Source organism: Labeo rohita, unplaced genomic scaffold (assembly GCF_022985175.1).
Source record: "Labeo rohita strain BAU-BD-2019 unplaced genomic scaffold, IGBB_LRoh.1.0 scaffold_1245, whole genome shotgun sequence".
Classification (NCBI taxonomy): Eukaryota; Metazoa; Chordata; class Actinopteri; order Cypriniformes; family Cyprinidae; genus Labeo; species Labeo rohita.
This window is the reverse complement of record NW_026127390.1, coordinates 1-17,545: the sequence shown is the minus strand read 5'-3', so window position 1 is coordinate 17,545 and position 17,545 is coordinate 1. Positions and strand designations below refer to the sequence as shown.

Genomic DNA, 17,545 nt, shown 5'->3' with positions numbered 1-17,545 from the left:
GTGTGTATGTATGTATGTATGTATGTATATATATATATATATATGTGTGTGTGTGTGTGTGTGTGTGTGTGTGTGTGTGTATGTATGTATGTATGTATATATATATATATATGTGTGTGTGTGTGTATGTGTGTATGTATGTATGTATATATGTATGTATGTTTATAATGGCACTAATTTTAAATAGGCTAGCATACATTTATATTTTACATACATACATACATACATACATACACACACACACACATAAAATGTTATTATGTTAAAAGAAATGTTTTTAATGGCACTAATTTTAAATAGGCTAGCATATTTATATTTTACATGGCTACTTATATTTTTTATGCTTGGTTCTGAATACCATTCATTTAAGGATTTGCCTTGAGGTGAAGTAAATGTTAATGTTTATGTGTACAATGACAGAGCGGAGAGAACGCACAACGACTTGTTCTAGAAGTTTAGTTGGCAGAGAAAATAAAACACATCAATTACTTGACAACAGTTAATACCCAGTATTCATGAAATAAACTCAGCAAAAACAAAATTATGACTTGTGTATTTACACTTCACTACTGGTCTTCAGATGACAGGGCGCGTTTATCTGCTTAGAGTTTATTTAACCCATTGCAACTTATTGGAACTGTATGAACTATAGGTTAGGTCTACAGGTACTCACCTTGTTATTATCTGATTCATTTATTTATCGATTTATTTATTTATTTGTTTGTTTGTTTATTTATTGGAAATAACTAAATAAATAACTACATAACTAACTAACTAAATGACTAAATAAATAAATGTCCTGCTTGCACTTTTAATGGCAGAGAATCATGACTTTCACCTTTTTTCTTTTTTTTTTTTTTTTATGTGCCATTAAACCCCGCCAACTAATGCAAAGCGTAAGTACATTTATGTCTATATAGAAGAAAGCCCTGTCTAGGCTCTGTTCCAGTACGGGTTGTGTCGAGCTATTCGTTAGTGTGGTTGTTTGATGAGAAAAGTTTAAATGTAGTTGCAATAAACGCGTTAATTATCCATTCAATCCGTTGATCTTGGCTGACCAATCAGCAGAAAGGGGCGTTTCGTTCCGCCCACTTGTAGAAATCGAATATTCAAACTGTTTATTCATTTTCCACCCCTGAACGAAAAACGAAAAATCAGGCTGAATTCTTGTTTTTCGTTTTTCTGGAAAAAAAATGAAAAAACGATAAAGGAGCCGTTTTCTCATGTTTCTTCATTCAATATTAAATCAAAAAACGAATGGACGGAAGATACCCTGATTTGAGAGTCACTTCATGAGCGTTTCACTGTTTCATTCGAGAAAAACAAGCGTTAAATATACACACAGAAATGTAAAGGCATTCACGGCAACCCGTCAAAGTAAAAGTTCGGTTTAACTTTATTAATCATTCAGTATAATGTACGTGCCTACTACTACTACTACTATTAATTAATAAAGATTTATTTAAAAAAATTCACACAATATTTCTTCCACGTTTTACATTTTAATAGTAAATCCCCTTTATCTGCAAAAAATAAAATATAATTTTCATTAAAAGATCAATTAAATCAATATGTTATACCTTCATTTGATAACCAGAAAAATACACAACACAGAATTCCATAAGGCTATTGTAAAAATAAATAAAAGTTGTTTTTAAACATTCAAATAAACAGACATGCTAAACATATTTGGTAACAATAAAACGTAAAGTGAGAAAAAAATAAAACATTTCACATTTTTTAAACATGTAATTTTTCTTAACTTTTGATACATTGACGGCAGTGGCGGTTCTAGACAAATTTTACTAGGGGGGCCAAGAAGGGGCCAGTGTTTAACCAGAGGGGTACATTAAAAAATGACAACAAATGATATTTAAAGATTATAAACTTTATTTTACTTTAAAATCATACAAACATTTATTATGTACAAGAGTGAGTGCAGGTGCAAAAGAGGTAGGGCCATAAAAATGATAAAAATGATAAATACAGTACAGTGTGCAAATACAGTGTGTCAGTTCAATTGAACAAAAACTCCAGCATGAACAAAACTCCAGCGTACAACATGAAATTGTTTCGCTTACCTTCGACTCTTGCAACAGGAGAAATGAATCGTAGCTCCTCTATCCAAGAGTAGTTAGTTGTTGCTGCGCTCTCATTCACCGAGCAGCGCCACAGTGTTTCGGTGCGCCGCTCTAATTTACCCGTGTAGAAAGATGCGTCGCATTAGTTCCGCTTTTGGCGCTCGTGTGTAAAATCTTAATAAATTCATAATTGTTTTATTTGGTCAGCACGGGGGGGCCACAGGGGTGGCCAGGGACATGTCTACAGAGGCACGCGCCACTGATTGACGGTAAATTGTATAAGATTCATGGTTTTAATTAATTACACATGATTAATTACATTTTGATTAATACAACTAAATTTAACCATTAAAACGAAGACCTGAAAACAGAAAACAGAATTGGAAAAAAATAAAATAAAACGGAATTTGGGGAAAAAATAGGGCCCTATTTTTGCATGCAACTATATATTCGTTACAGTTATAAATATTTTTATTATAGTTATAAATAATTTTATTTGTCTAACATATTTTGTAATGTTATAATTTAGTTATAATACTTTGATATGTTTGCTATTTGCAGTGATTACTATTTACTATTGTTAATAGTGTGACAAGGTCTTTAACCCCCGGTTTAATGCCCCCGGACCCACCTAGAAGTATCCAGGTTCAACCACTTGTGTCTAACAAAATCTTATGTGAGCATGATGTGAGCTCCCACCCACTACCACTAGCCCCTGATGCTTTGGCACCAGCCCCGGATGTTTTAAAATCCTAGAAACGCCCCTGTCCTGCATTCTAGAATCTCTTCCAGCCGTCTTCAAATTCTGATTGGTTTTTGAACTGCTGATTGTCTAATTGTGGTTGGCTGCTGTGTTGATACGCTGCTCAGACAAGGCTTGGATTGATTCTCCAAAGCATACTCACATAGTGTAGAGAGCAGAGAGTGTGTGAGTGTGACTGAACACATGCTTTAATCACACACTAATCACATGTTTGATTAAATAAATAAAGACCTTCACCTGGATCTCTCAGTCCTGAATCTGAGACATAATGTAACAAACATTAAATGTGATTCACCATGTGCAAAGATTTAGTAACCCATTGTTACACCATGTAGATGTTACCTTGTAAAGATTCTGACCTTCAGTCACTTTTGCTACTTCAACCTAATGAAGAATGAAGTAGATTCAGTTATATTATTTCATATCTTGCTTTTATTTAGAACAACAAACAAAACTGGTGGTTTAATGTAGATGTTAGCACAAGAAACACATTTTAGGTTACCTGACCAAATGTTTTGACAAAACCACCAAAAATGCAGAGAAAAAAAAATTGCTAACAGACAATAAAGCATATAGCAAATATATAGTATATAATATATATAATATAATATGTAATATAAATATACAGTTAAAGATGTCAAGGCTTTAAAAAAGAGTGTCACAATCAGAGTGAACACATTAATGTATATCTCCTAACTGGGACAACATTTCTGGTAAATGTGACTTCATATTATAATGTGATTTTATATCACACTGTGTGTCTCTGTGGTTCTGCACAAGAGGTTGTTAAATCTGACACAGAGACATTGAATGACCATAATAAACCACAATCCCAGCATAGAGGGGTTCAGTGTATGTGGTGTTAAATGTGTGTAAGAGTGTGAGTGTGCGTGCGTCAGAGACGCTGTAGAAGGACAACGTGCCGGTTGGCCAGTCCAGATAGACACCTATTCTCTTAGGGGAGGGTGAAGGGACAGGAATGTTTTTCCTCACTTTATTGTGCCAGACAGAGAAAATGTTATCACAACAATAATGATTCCAGGACTTGTTGTTGAGTCCAAATCGACAGTCACTCCCTTCTTTTCTGTTGATTCCCTTATATGCCACTGCTATATGGGCCCACCCTTCAAACTGAACCTCCCAGTAATGCCGTTCAGTCAGACTCGGTTGACACAGAGCCTGCTCAACGCGCTCAAATCTCTCTGGATGATCAGGATACGGCTGATGATCTTTTACACATTCTGTTTCTTTATTCCCTTTGGACAGGATGGACATGGACCTTATGATGGATATGGACCTTATGTAGCTCCACCCCTTTTTCATTTGTGCTCTGCATTTAACCCATCCAAGTGCACACACAAAGCAGTGAGTAGTGAACAAACACACACACCATGAACACACACCCAGAGCAGTGGGCAATGCTGCAGCGCCCAGGGAGCAGTTGGGGGTTCGGTGCCTTGTTCAAGGGTCTCACCTCAGTCGTGGTATTGAGGGTGGAGAGAGTGCTAGTAATTCACTCCCCCCGCCTACAATCCCTGCCAGACCTGAGACTCGAACCCACGACCTTTGGGTTGCAAGGTTGTGGCCTAATGATAGGAGGTAAGGTCGTACAAATTTATGAACGAACCTCTCAATTTTAAAATCTTCCCGGTCTACTGACATTTATGACATCTGCTTTAAACATTACAATGCACATGATAACTTGCATTAACTCTACAATAAGTAAACCCACTTCACCAGTTAATAACTCTTCAACAGGCAGTTCAAAGACAGATTTCTAAAGATGGCTGCAGATTTTTTTCTCTGACACAGAAGTGTTAAAAGGCTCAGTCACAAGTCTCAAAGAGCAATATAATGCTCTTATTTTGTTCTTTAGTTTGTCTCAAAGTGTTTTCTTGTTGGCAACCCATTTCTAAGTGTGATCTTGTTGGTTGCCCTAGTTGCTCATTATGTTCTTGTTTAGTTGCTTACATAGACCTATGTTTGTCTCATTTTGTCCAATTTTGTCCAAGTATTGAGTTGGTTAGTGTTCTTCCAGTGTTTCTTCATGATCCTGAGTTTGTGTTTTGTAAATTAAACACCTCTTGCATTATTATTTCTGCATTTATTGGGATGACAGTATAGAGAACTGACAAGAAAATTAAGTAAGAGAGAGGGACAGGACTGGGAAAGGACCTCAAGTCGCCAGATGTTCGAGTACTGCCTCCTACAAATATTGCCTCTGGTGGTGAGGCACTTACAACAGAAGCAAATGATGCCAGTATTTGGATTAAATGTGAGGCCTATTTTCTAAAAGCACTTTCATTAATTGTTATTATTTCAGATATAAAGTTTAGCTTAAACTCAAATTAATCCCATTTGCCTGTTGCTTTCTAGTAATCCCGAAGACCTTGATGAGCTTGTTCAGGTGTGTTTGATTAGGGTTGGAGCTGAACTCTGCAGGAAAGTGGATCTCAAGGGCCAGTTTTGCCCACCCCTTATTTACAGTATTACACTGTCAATGCAACAAATCCATAAACTTGGATGCGACTTGTTTACTGATTTCGGCAAACTAAGATAACATTAACAAACATACTATATATATCTTGTGACTATACTCTTGAAACTGTAAACATCTTAACCTTTACAGATTGGCCTCCATTCACTTCCATTGTAAACACCTCACTGTGTCCTTCAAAAAGTGGTTAAAGCCAAAACAAGTTGAAAAAAATGGATTCTGCTGTATTCATTCAGAGTAAAAAAAACAAATGAATAAATAAGCACAGCATTTTTAAACAGAAAAAGAATTTTGAAGAAATTTCTTACAAGATCTTAGGTGATCCCCATCACATACAGACACATAAATTAATCATATCAGCTGTACATACTTGAGTATCTTCAGTTTATAGTTCGGATCGTCCAGTTTGTGTTTGAGCAGCTGGACTCCTGATTGTCCTGGGTGATTGTAGCTCAGATCCAGCTCTCTCAGGTGTGAGGGGTTTGAACTCAGAGCTGAAGACAAATAACCACAGCCTTCCCCTGTCACCATACAGCCAGACAATCTACAGACAGAGAGAGAGAGAGAGATCATCTATAAAGCAGGAGATTAAATAAAAGAAGAAAACAATGATACATTAGAAACTTTCTGTAGAAAGGTTACCTCAACAGATTTTTACTCATGTCATAACGCAACAGATTAAAGAGACAGTAAAATACATAAAAAATGTCACTCTATAGCATCACACTGAACAGTGTTTCATCACTATACCTATAGGTGATAAAGTTTGAAGAGTAAAAATCACCTTTTGTTATAAATGATGAAGCACTGTTCAATGTGATGCAATAGAGTGACATTTTAAATGTATTGCCTTTTCAATTTATTGTGATATATAGTAAAAAAATGTTGAGGTAACCTTTCTTTAGGGTTCTTCAGGGAAAAGTGTTATAAAATAGTTTTTGTTGTTTTGACCCAATTATGATACCTCATCAAAAACAGCCAGCTTAGCTAACAGATTAGAAGGAATAAACAAATTACAAGCAATAGCACAAATAAATACAACAAAGACAATTAAACAGTGTTTTTTAGGTAGGTCTAACAATTGTGTTCAGGTACAGAAATTAAATAATCAGATGTAAAATAACATTGCATACTCTTCACTGAATATAGTAAATATTAAAGGTGATGTTTGTAATGTTTCTGACTTAAGACTGTACTAAATACAGCTATGTTTGCAGATATTTAGGAAACATGCTTGTTTCTCAACAAAAACTGGTAAAGCATAAATTTATTTGATTAAATCAAACCCTGCGCAATGTGACCATCGCAGTTAGCCTACTTTGGTATATTGTGAGTCTGGTTCCCTTTAATGTTTTTCTTTAACACCTCAACAGAGTTTAAGGTCCTATCACACTGAAACATGCATTTTTTGCAAAACTGCTTTAAAACAATATGTATTAAGTGCTGTACAAATAAAATTGAATTCAATTCAAAATTCATTAATATTTCTTTTATCTCAAATAAACTGGACATGGGAAAAATATTATAATAACTTACCTCAGTATCTCCAGCTGACAATTTGGACTCTTTAGTCCATCTGAGAGCAGCTTCAGTCCTGAATCCTGCAAGTCACTGTTACTCAGATCCAGCTCTCTCAGAACAGAGTTTGAGGACTGAAGAGCTGATGATACAGTTTCACAATCCTGAGCAGTGAGATTACAACCAGCAAGACTATTTGACAAAATATAGAATGAAATATGTTATTTAAACCTTTTTAATACATTGTCATTTTTAATATAAATGTTTGGGAATAACACTCACAGAGCTTTTCTGCAATTGATCACAGCTGGTATCAGTCTTCTTCTCTCCTCATCTGATGTGTTGTATTTCATGAGGTCCAGCTCATCCAGCACCTCCTCTGACATCTGAAGCATGTAGGCAATTGATGAGCACTGAGACGGAGAGAGTTTTTTATCTGAGTGTTTGTCTGATTTCACAGACTCCTGAATCTCTCTGGACAGAGTCTGATCTTTCACTTCCAGCAGACAGAGGAACAGATTGATGGATCTTTCAGTGGAGAGTTCATGTCCATCTTTGATCTTGTCTTTAATGTACTGTGTGGTTCTCCTGATGCTCTCTGAGCTGTTCTCTGTGTGTGTCAGTAGATCCTGTAAGAGTCTCTGATTGGACTCCAGTGAGACGCCCAGCAGGAACCGCAGGAACAGATCCAGATGTCCATTCTCACTCTTAAGGGCTTTATTGATTATTTCTCTATGCAGATTATGCACTACATCAAAAAACTGTAATTTGTCAATATGTATCATTACATAATAATAAAACACATAGAAAGCAGAGAGAAACTCCTGAACACTCAGATGAATGAAGCTGTAGACTTTCCTCTGATGAATCACAGATTCCTCCTTAAAGATCTCAGTGCAAATCCCAGAATACACTGAGGCATCAGTGACGTCTATGCCGCTCTCAATCAGGTCCTCCTCATAGAACATCACACTGCCCTTCATCAGCTGTTTGAAAGCCACTTCAGCAAGTTTCACAATCACTTCTCTGTTGGACTGCAGGAGTTTCTCTGGATCTCTCTCTTCATACTTCTGATTCCTCATGTTGATCTGAATCAGCAGGAAGTGGATGTACATTTCAGTCAGAGTTTGAGGGATTTCTGCACTCAGATCTTCTTTCAGGAGCTTCTGAAGCACAGTGGATGAGATCCAGCAGAAGACAGAGATGTGGCACATGATGTGGAGGCTTCTTGTTGTGTGAGATGATTCTGCTGGCTTGATGCTGGTCACTGATTCTCTTCCTGAAATATTCCTTCTTCTGAGACTCATTGAATCCCTGAATTTCGGTCAGACGGTTGATGTATTTGGAGGGGATCTGATTGGCTGCTGCTGGTCTGGAGGTGATCCAGATGAGAGCAGAGGGAAGCAGCTCTCCTTTCATGAGGTTTGACATCAACACACCCACTGATGAAGTCTCAGTCACATCACAAACTTTCTGATCATCTGAAAACATCAGTGTGATTCTGCTTTCATCCAGACCATCAAAGATGAACACAACTTTACACTCCTCATAAATCTTTGAGTCCAGATCTTGAAGTTCAGGATGAAAGTCCAGCAGAAGTCTGTGAAGACTGTACTGATGATCTCGGATCAAGTTCAGCTCTCAAAATGAAAGCACAAACATGAAATCTACATCCTGATTGGCTTTTCCCTCGGCCCAGTCCAGAATTGAACTTCTGCACAGAGACAGTTTTTCCGATTCCAGCGATGCCTTTAGTAAGAACAGTCTTGATTTGGTCTTTCTCCTCACATCCTGGTTCAGGTGAAGCTTTAAAGATGTCATTGCAGTCAATTGTGTCTTGTGAGTGTTTTGTTCCGGCTGTTTTCTCCATCTGTAAAACTTCATGTTCTTCATTCACTCCTTCACTTTCTCCCTCTATGATGTAGAGCTGTGTGTAGATCCTGTTCAGGAGAGTTTTATTCTCTTGGGGTTTGGTTCCCTCAAATAATGTATCATACTTGTTCTTCATGCTGGTTTTGTGTTGGTCTTTGATTCTTTGTAGTTCATCAGTTGTTTGAGGAGAATTCCTCAGCTGGTCTGCGGTCTGATCATATGTTCCAACACTGATGACACAAGAAGAAAAATAACCATCACTCCATCACTTTTTAGTTTATTCTCTTGTTAAATGAAAACAGAATGAATCAAATCAAAACTGGACAGGGGCATACAGAAAAATGGATGGAGATGAAAAGCTGTTTAAATAATTATATTATTTTATTTGAATGGAAGGTGTCATACTGTTTTGCTGGTCTAATTATAGTCTGATGTCATGTTATTTAAGTTATACAAGCATTTCTAATTTTCAAAAAAGCTGGTCCTGACAGCAAAGCAAGTCTCTGTTCAACTTCACAGATGCATGAGCATCAAACCGTTCAATGCCAGTTCGGTTCATCTCTCGTAGTGGCTCAAATTAATTCGCACAATGATTAATTCTCACAGTGCATAATGACATTGTTTTTACTATATATAATTTGACCTCTTCCATAAATTTAAATAGTACATGTAATTTTTTTTTTTTTTTTTTAAGAAAATGTAATGCATTTTCACATACGAGCTAATATGTTAACCGTTAAATAACTAACTTGATCCATCATGTTTATACTCACATAGAATCAGTGATTACTGTTTCAACACTGAAATTATGATCGTTAAATATAGACACAGCTGGGATCTGGAGATCTCTGGGACTGAGAACACCCCTCTTCTGTCTTCTCATTGACGCTCATCTCAGAAGCAGTGTCACTCTCAGTGTAGCTAACAGGCCTGCCAATACATACTTCAAAAATGAAAAAAAATTCACATCCTTCATACATACGAAGACAATAGACACTGCATAAATAAAGACCTCTATAGCATACACATATATTCATATCACAGTCAGTTATACTAATAATTTAGTTTTAAATGTATTTTTGAAGTTTACTTTTAATTTATTTTGAACTTTTATTTTAAACAATTACATTCTAAAATGCATGTTCTGAATGTAAACTCCTTCAGGTCATGTGAGATCACAATGACTAGAAAAACTGGTTTACAAAACAACATAGCGACACATAAAAGCCACACACTCTTCACCTCAACAGGTCCTCCACAAACAAATAAAAAACATTCATTGTTTCAGTTGTGCCTCAGTTGTGGGCCTGTGCCCATATGTTTTTCATATTTTCAGCCTTATATGTTTTACTCAGCAATTCAATAGGGTCTGGCTGCAGACATGCACCTGCACTCTCAGACACCTGCACTTCCGCAAGTGACATAATTTGCAGTCTATTTTATTTTTTACTTTATTTTATATATTTATTATTTTTTAATCAAATCTCTCAACATTTTACAACAGTACCCAGGTGGTGAAGACAAGAAAAAAGAAACTAAATTACAATGTCACTTGCAATCGCCACCTGCACTCTCTGCTACCTGCGACGTGACTTGCAATCCACACAAATGGTGCGCGTTGCCAGTGGAGACAAGACGCTGTGTTGGTTAAACGATTAAAACTAATTTAGCATAATAAACAGGTTCCTGCAAGTCATCTGTAGGAGATAAAAACAAGACCCACAAATCCGTTAAACCATTAACACTTAATATGTCTTAATGTATTAAGATGCAATTAAAAGATCAATTAGATATACAGTTTATTAATATAATGTATATGTAGGCTATATAGTGTTTTCCTTCGCAAAACGTGGCATAATGTGGCATAACGGATTAAGATGATAAAGACTAAACTCAATATGCTCCTCTTCATTATTAAAACAACTACACACAAGCAGGTGAGCCCAGAATAAATGCAACGCCGCGTACATTCACGTTTTCCCATAAAGAATAATCTCTACAGCTGTTTTATATCGATGTATTTTGTTTATACTGATTTTCTATGTGAGGAAAACATCTATTTAACGCATTGCATTCTGGGCTCGTCTGGTTGCCTATACAGAGTTGGTCCTTTTAATATCACATAATGCCTTTCTTATGGCGCTTTCATATCTGCTGGTATATCGTTTGACAACAGTAAGGTTTATATTGAATTTGGTCTTTATCATCTCAGTCTGTTTTGCCACATTAAGCGTTTGCTGGGCAAGTATAAAAGTGAAAGTTTGCGCATTGTGTTCATGGCCATATGCTTGCCTTGAAGTACATTAAAATAATAAACTATATTACAAATTTGATCGTTTAATGGCACTTAATGTATCTTAATACATTAAGCCATGTCAAGTGTTAATGGTTTTCTACGGGAGGAAAAAGCTTAACGAGAGACTTTGCGCATTGCATTCATATTCCGCTGTTCTGTGGCCACAGATTTGCGGGTCTTGTTTTTATCTCCTACAGATGACTTGCAGGACCCTGTATGTTATGCTATTAAATTAGTTTTATTCGACCACAGCGTCTGGTCTCCACTGGCAACGCGCACCATTTGTGTGGATTGCAAGTGTCCTTGCAGGTAGCAGAGAGTGCAAGTGGCGATTGCAAGTGGCATTGTAATTTAGTTTATTTTTTCTTGTCTTCACCACCTGGCTACTGTTGTAAAATGTTGAGAGATTCAATTTAAAAAAAAAAAAAAAATAGTAAAAATAAAATTGACTGCAAGTAACGTCACTTCCGGAAGTGCAGTTGTCTGAGAGTCCAGGTGCGTGTCTGCAGCCAGACCCTTCTCCAGCAATTTACAATCCATTCAGTATTATCTTACATATTTTACTGTAGGCTGTAAATTTACTTTGTCATTACTTTCTTGGCTCTTAGCAGAAAATATATGTATTTATCTTAGAAAATGTAATCTTTCTGCATACATTCTGAGATGCATATTCAGGCATTAACTGTGTGTTAACAGTTAAATAACTTAACCTAGTGTGTATATACTCACAACTAATCAGTGGTCACTGCTTCACTATTGAGATTATCAGGCAAATCCATGGATCTGTCACGCTTCAGAGACACACACCTGAGATCTGGAGATTTCTGGGACTGAGAACATCCCTCCTCTGTCTTCTCACTGAGACTCATTTTAGAAGTACTGTCCCTCTTCTTTCTGTTTAGAAATCTATTAGGCCTGCCAAAACATATACTTCGTAAAGAAGGCACATTCACTTCATGCATACATACAAGAGGCCATCATATCACACATTACAGCACACAAACAGCTGTTCTATTTGCATAGTAGTAAATATATTTGAACTTTAAAACCAGTTACAAGCTTTAAATAAATAAATAAACTGAATGTAAACTTCTTCATCTAAAAACATATCTAGAAAAACTGGTTTACTGCACAACATCAAAACTTCAAACAGGAGCACACAAACACCACCTCAACACAAAACAAACAAAAACCTCAATTCAGCTTAACATGTTTTTATAATTTTTTGTCACTATTTGGCCTATTTACATTTGGCCTAAGATTTTTTTTAAATCATACATACAAAAGGTGAACTTAATAACTTCAGATCAAAAAAATATTTATAGTTAAATTGTAAATTTATATTTATATAAATTTATAGTTAAAATGTACATACCATGAGCTAAAATCAAAGTAGCCTTAAAAAAGAGCATTATTAGCTTGTATATGATATCAGAACAGAATGCACCATTGAATTAATCAGGTGAAATCTACACAAATTCATTTACAGCAGTTTTAAACTGCATAAGTGGTCTCATGTCATTTAGCTTTAAAACATGTACTCACCATGAAAAATGTTCTGCTGGTTAATGCTGATTTTTCGTCCTCTTTCTTTGACGATGTTACACTGCAGTTTTGCTTTTAGTTGTTTGCTGATCAACCTGTTCTACCTGCTTTACTCTGAATTCAAGGAGGAGATTTATGAAGCAACTGAGAAAAAACAGGAAGAATGCATCTTTGATTTATATTTTTCTTGTCTATTTTTAACCCTGATCACAGCATAATGTGGGTCAGAGCAAAACATAAGCTATTCAGAATAAGTTTGGGTGAAGACATACACGTTGTATGTAATTAATTAAGCAATTAATTAAGCAGTACAAAACTGTTTATACTTAAAGTTTATATTAAAGTTTATATTTTGCGGTTTGAGTTTTCTGTTCCGTTCACTGCAAATAAATCATCAACTGGTTGCATCCTCCTCTCATAAATTGTGTTTTATAATGCTTAGGTTTGTACATTTCCTAAAGGCAGACGATAACCATATTTTTATAAATGTTCAGCATCTCATATAAACATCAACTTAAAGTCAGCATCAGGATGAAAACAGCAGTGCCATCAACAGAGTACAAATCTAATTTATATATTGACACAAAAATATACATGGGTAAGTTGTGTTTGTATCACTAATGAAGAATAAAATACGTAAAAACTAATTTGGCCATGCTTCACACTGATTTCAGTTTCACAGATGTTCACTCAGATCTTTTTTTTTTTTCTGAGGAGGTAAATGTCCAGGAGGTGGCAACATTTACAGAGCATTTGTTTGGCTGAATCATGCAATGAGTCTGTAAACATTCCTGTTTAGATTTGAGAGTTACATGCTCTTTTGTGATCACACACACACACACTGGAAGATTTTGTAAGTGTGTATCCTTTTGCACACTCTAATTGCTAATATTGCCTACAACCCATTGCACTTTGGTGAACGATTCAGTTCAAAACTACAAACACATAAAAAGTGTTGGGAAAAAAAAAAACTACAAGCACAGCGGATGTAAATGGCCGATTGGTTAAGTAGAGAGGTTTAGATAAAGGGGTTTGAGGTGCAACTGTATGACGCGATAGTATGTCCAAAAGCTTGCCTACTCCTCTACTACACACTCAAACGTGTGTAGTTTTTCAGCACCAAAAGACTACATACTTTAAGGGCATAGTAGAAGCAGGCAAATTGGGAAACAGCACTAGCTGTGCTCAGCAGCAATTTCACAGGTTTGTTTGATGAAGTTCAGCTCCAGATCCTGTTTCAGCACACTGACCAAAGCCTCCAGCTTCTCCTGCAGGAAACATAAACAAATAAAGAAAGAAAGAAAGAAAGAAAGAAACTACACACACCTTCTAAAGAACTTGTGACATGGGAATGGGAACATGCATCTCACATTAATAAACTACAGTGGTAAACTAAGTGATGGCATGTTCTATGTGCACACACACATCAACAGATTTATTGGATTTTGTCTGTTCTCTATGTGCTGAGTTACATGACTTAAAAAATAAACCTTCAAGGCTATTAAAAGAGAACATCATTTGAAATGCTGTTAAATTCCACACACAACAGCCCTAATGAATCATGATCTTGTATTACAGATAGATTCCATAATTTAGTAAAAGTGTATATGATTTGTGGCTAACAGTCCCTTATCACACTGAAATTCAAGAATTTTTTTTTAAAAAACATAACAGTAGTCACAAACAACAGATTAATATGAAAACTGTCATAGACAGGATTAAATATGTCTCACCTGCATCAGGTGACACTTGATGAAATAACCAAAAAATCTGTATCACTTAGTCCTGAATCTGAATTTTACATACATGATGTGACAGACATTGAATGTGAATCACCATGTGCAAAGAGTTAATGAACACAACCAGTAACTGTGCAGCCGTTATTAAAGAGACATTTTGTTTAAAAGTTAATTTTACTAATACAGCCAAATGAAGTCAGCTTGATTCAATCATAGTAATTAATAATGTGTCACTTATATTGACTCTAATAACATCTGGAGGTTTTATTTAGATGTTAGCACATGAAGCACATTTTAGGTTAAATTAATGTTGAACAAAACTAATCCAAAACACATTAAATGAAAATAAATAAACAGCAAATTTCAACAGTTGTCAAGGTAACAACAAAACAAAATCCAAGGAATTTAATAAATCAGTTATAGTTTTAATTCCGCAAAGTAAAGTTTTGTTTAAACACAGAGGGAGCCAAAAATTACTATACAACAAAACACAGACTGGAATGCATACATTTAAAAAAAAAAAAAAAAAAAAAAAAAACTATTTAAATGAAATATGTGGTGTAAATTATATAGTTATTTATAGTTTTTACAAACCCATACAGTACACAGTTAATGTGATTTTAAACCATTTGCAAATTTTCACTGCATAAGGTAACTTACAGCTAACTTATTAATTAAAGTGTTTAGGAATCAATACCAACGCTTCATGCACAGGCAACAGCTCCAGACAAAGCAAGTCACGCGTTTGTTTTCTAAATTGCCTTTCTAAAAGCACTTCTTGGCACTCTGTAAGGCTAATGTTGCTAAAGTTACCATTGTCTCTGCCTGTTCTCACTGCTGCCACCTTCGCATGCTATCAGAATGATCATAAATAGGAATGTGTAAAAATTGCATATGCAAAGCAATGTGAAGTAGACTGCTCATAAGCCCAAGTGATGCTTATAAAGTTTGTAATATCACACAATGGAACCATGAATTTTTTTTATTCTGGCTGCAAGGCATTTTAAGTTCTCATACAACAAAAGGGCCACCATTGGAACAGAACCATGACTAGAGAAGAACTGAAACATTATACAAGATATTGAATACTGTAAACATATTGTATATATATACATACAATAAAGCTTGAACTTGTGCAGTGTTTCCCTCTCTCTAAAACTAAAGATCTGAGTTTAATTATCTTAAAAACAGTGACATGATTTTCAACAAAATCTCAAAATAATAATAAAACAGATCTCAAAATATATTTTTTAATATATTTATTTTATAAAATAAGGCAGACTTAAACATTCAAGTTATGTATAAGTGTTTATACAAAATCAACATCACTTCTTTAGTCTTTAGTAACGGTTGGTATGACAACTGCAAAGTCTCAAAACCCTTCACTAGTGACTTTTCTGAGCTGTGAAGTCTAAAACAGCAAACAGAACAATTCCATGAATTTTCATGAGATGTATCTAGCACAGAAATTGCATTTCATCATTTAGCTGTGCAAGTTGTATGTAAAATTAAAAAAAAAAAAAAAAAAAAAAAAGAAAAAAGTTTGTGACAACTTGAAAGAAACACTGTTCAGATATTTCTCAAAGACACTGAGGAATCATAAACCCTGAATCCAGCATAGAGAGGTTCAGTGAATGTGGAGTTGAATGTGTGTAAGTGTGTGAGTGTGTGTGTGTCAGAGATGCTGTAGAAGGACAGAGTGCTGGCCGGCCAGTCCAGGTACACTCCTACTCTGTTAGAGGGGGGGGTGAAGGTGCAATTAAGTCAGTTCTGTCATTATTGTGACAAACAGTGTAACTGTTATCAGAACAGAAGAGACTCCAGGATTTGTCATTCCATCCAAAAACACAGTCACTCACTCCCTTCCGGGTGATTCCTTTATATGTCACGGCAATGCCAGTCACTCTCCCACTCCATTCAACCTCCCAATAACAGCGTCCACTCAAACTCTCTCCACACAGAACCTGGGGATATGTATCAAATCTCTCTGGATGATCAGGATACGGCTGCTGTGCTTTCATATGCACCACCTTCCTGTTCTCATCAGACAGCATAAGTTGAGTGTTTACAGTGTTTGGATCCAGTGTGAGATCACAGGCATCTGAACACAAGGAGACAGGTGAGACATAAATGGATAGTTTTAGCACTCTCTCTCTCTGTGTATGTGTGTGTGTGTGTGTGTGTTTGAATGAGTAAGAAAGAAAAGGCCTACATTTTCTTAATCCTGGTGTGATTCTAATATTGCTTCCATGATCTAAACTAGAAAGAGACAAATATAAAGAACAAATTACAAATGTTTGATTATTAAAAGAGTGCAAGAACCAAATGTATGCCTGAGGCAGCTTATGACATAATAACTGTTATTAAAAGGCTAAACTTGAACTAACTACTGTTTTAGGAATACTTATTTACAAAAAAAAAAAAAAAAAAGTCCAATAGTGAAGTCAAAATCACACAGTAAATAAAATTTACTATTTATTTTTACTGTTTAATACATCTTTTATTGTTGATTTACATTGTACAACTTCATAAGCCATATAAAAGTGTACTGTTTTAAAGAGAAAATATTGATTTGATTTAGTTTAATTAAAGAACACGTACTTGTGTTTGAAACTGTCTTTACAGCAAGTGCCTAAAACTTGCACAGTGAATGTGTATACATAGTAATTTGTTATGCAACCTAATTCACTCATCTGAGATTAACAATATTAATGAACTTAAGTAAAACCCTTTAACATTTAAACCCTTTTATGTCCCACATACTTGAGTATCTGCAGTGCACAGTTTGGATCCTCCAGTTTGTGTTTGAGCAGCTGGACTCCTGATTGTCCTGGGTGATTGTAGCTCAGATCCAGCTCTCTCAGGTGTGAGGGGTTTGAACTCAGAGCTGAAGACAAATAACCACAGCCTTCCTCTGTCACCATACAGCCAGACAACCTACAGACACACATAAGTAGTAAACAGGGGTTGAAGTAAACCATGTATCATCATATGAATGACAGTCAAACCTCAGTTTTTCCAGCTGACAGTTTGAACTCTTCAGTCCATTTGTGAGCAGTTTCACTCCTGAATCCTGCAGATCATTGGTACTTAGATCCAGTTCTCTCAGGGCAGAGTCTGAGGATTGTAGAGCTGATGACACAATTTCACAATCCAGACCAGTGAGATTACAGCCAGTAAGACTGAAAGACAAAAGAACACAAGAGAATTAAATTCTTAACCTTACTCTAGAAC

At 35.7% G+C, this 17,545-nt stretch overlaps 2 protein-coding genes and 1 pseudogene across 2 annotated transcripts; all 3 read right to left on the bottom strand.

The window, feature by feature from the left end:
• Positions 1–5,635: 5,635 nt before the first annotated feature.
• On the bottom strand, positions 5,636–8,180 carry LOC127157899 (NLR family CARD domain-containing protein 3-like). The gene is made up of 3 exons (XM_051101082.1): positions 7,142–8,180; positions 6,878–7,051; positions 5,636–5,885 (listed from the first exon to the last, which is right to left on the bottom strand). The coding sequence occupies exons 1-3, from the start codon at positions 8,164–8,166 to the stop codon at positions 5,693–5,695; spliced, it is 1,392 nt and encodes a 463-aa protein (XP_050957039.1). The 5' UTR covers positions 8,167–8,180; the 3' UTR covers positions 5,636–5,692.
• A 149-nt stretch (positions 8,181–8,329) lies between these two features.
• LOC127157900 (uncharacterized) lies at positions 8,330–12,714 on the bottom strand. The gene is made up of 4 exons (XM_051101084.1): positions 12,573–12,714; positions 11,757–11,942; positions 9,505–9,661; positions 8,330–8,961 (listed from the first exon to the last, which is right to left on the bottom strand). Exons 3-4 carry the CDS (start codon positions 9,612–9,614, stop codon positions 8,436–8,438), a joined length of 636 nt encoding a protein of 211 aa, XP_050957041.1. The 5' UTR covers positions 9,615–9,661; positions 11,757–11,942; positions 12,573–12,714; the 3' UTR covers positions 8,330–8,435.
• A 3,137-nt stretch (positions 12,715–15,851) lies between these two features.
• On the bottom strand, positions 15,852–17,493 carry LOC127157901 (stonustoxin subunit beta-like; annotated as a pseudogene).
• Positions 17,494–17,545: the final 52 nt, after the last annotated feature.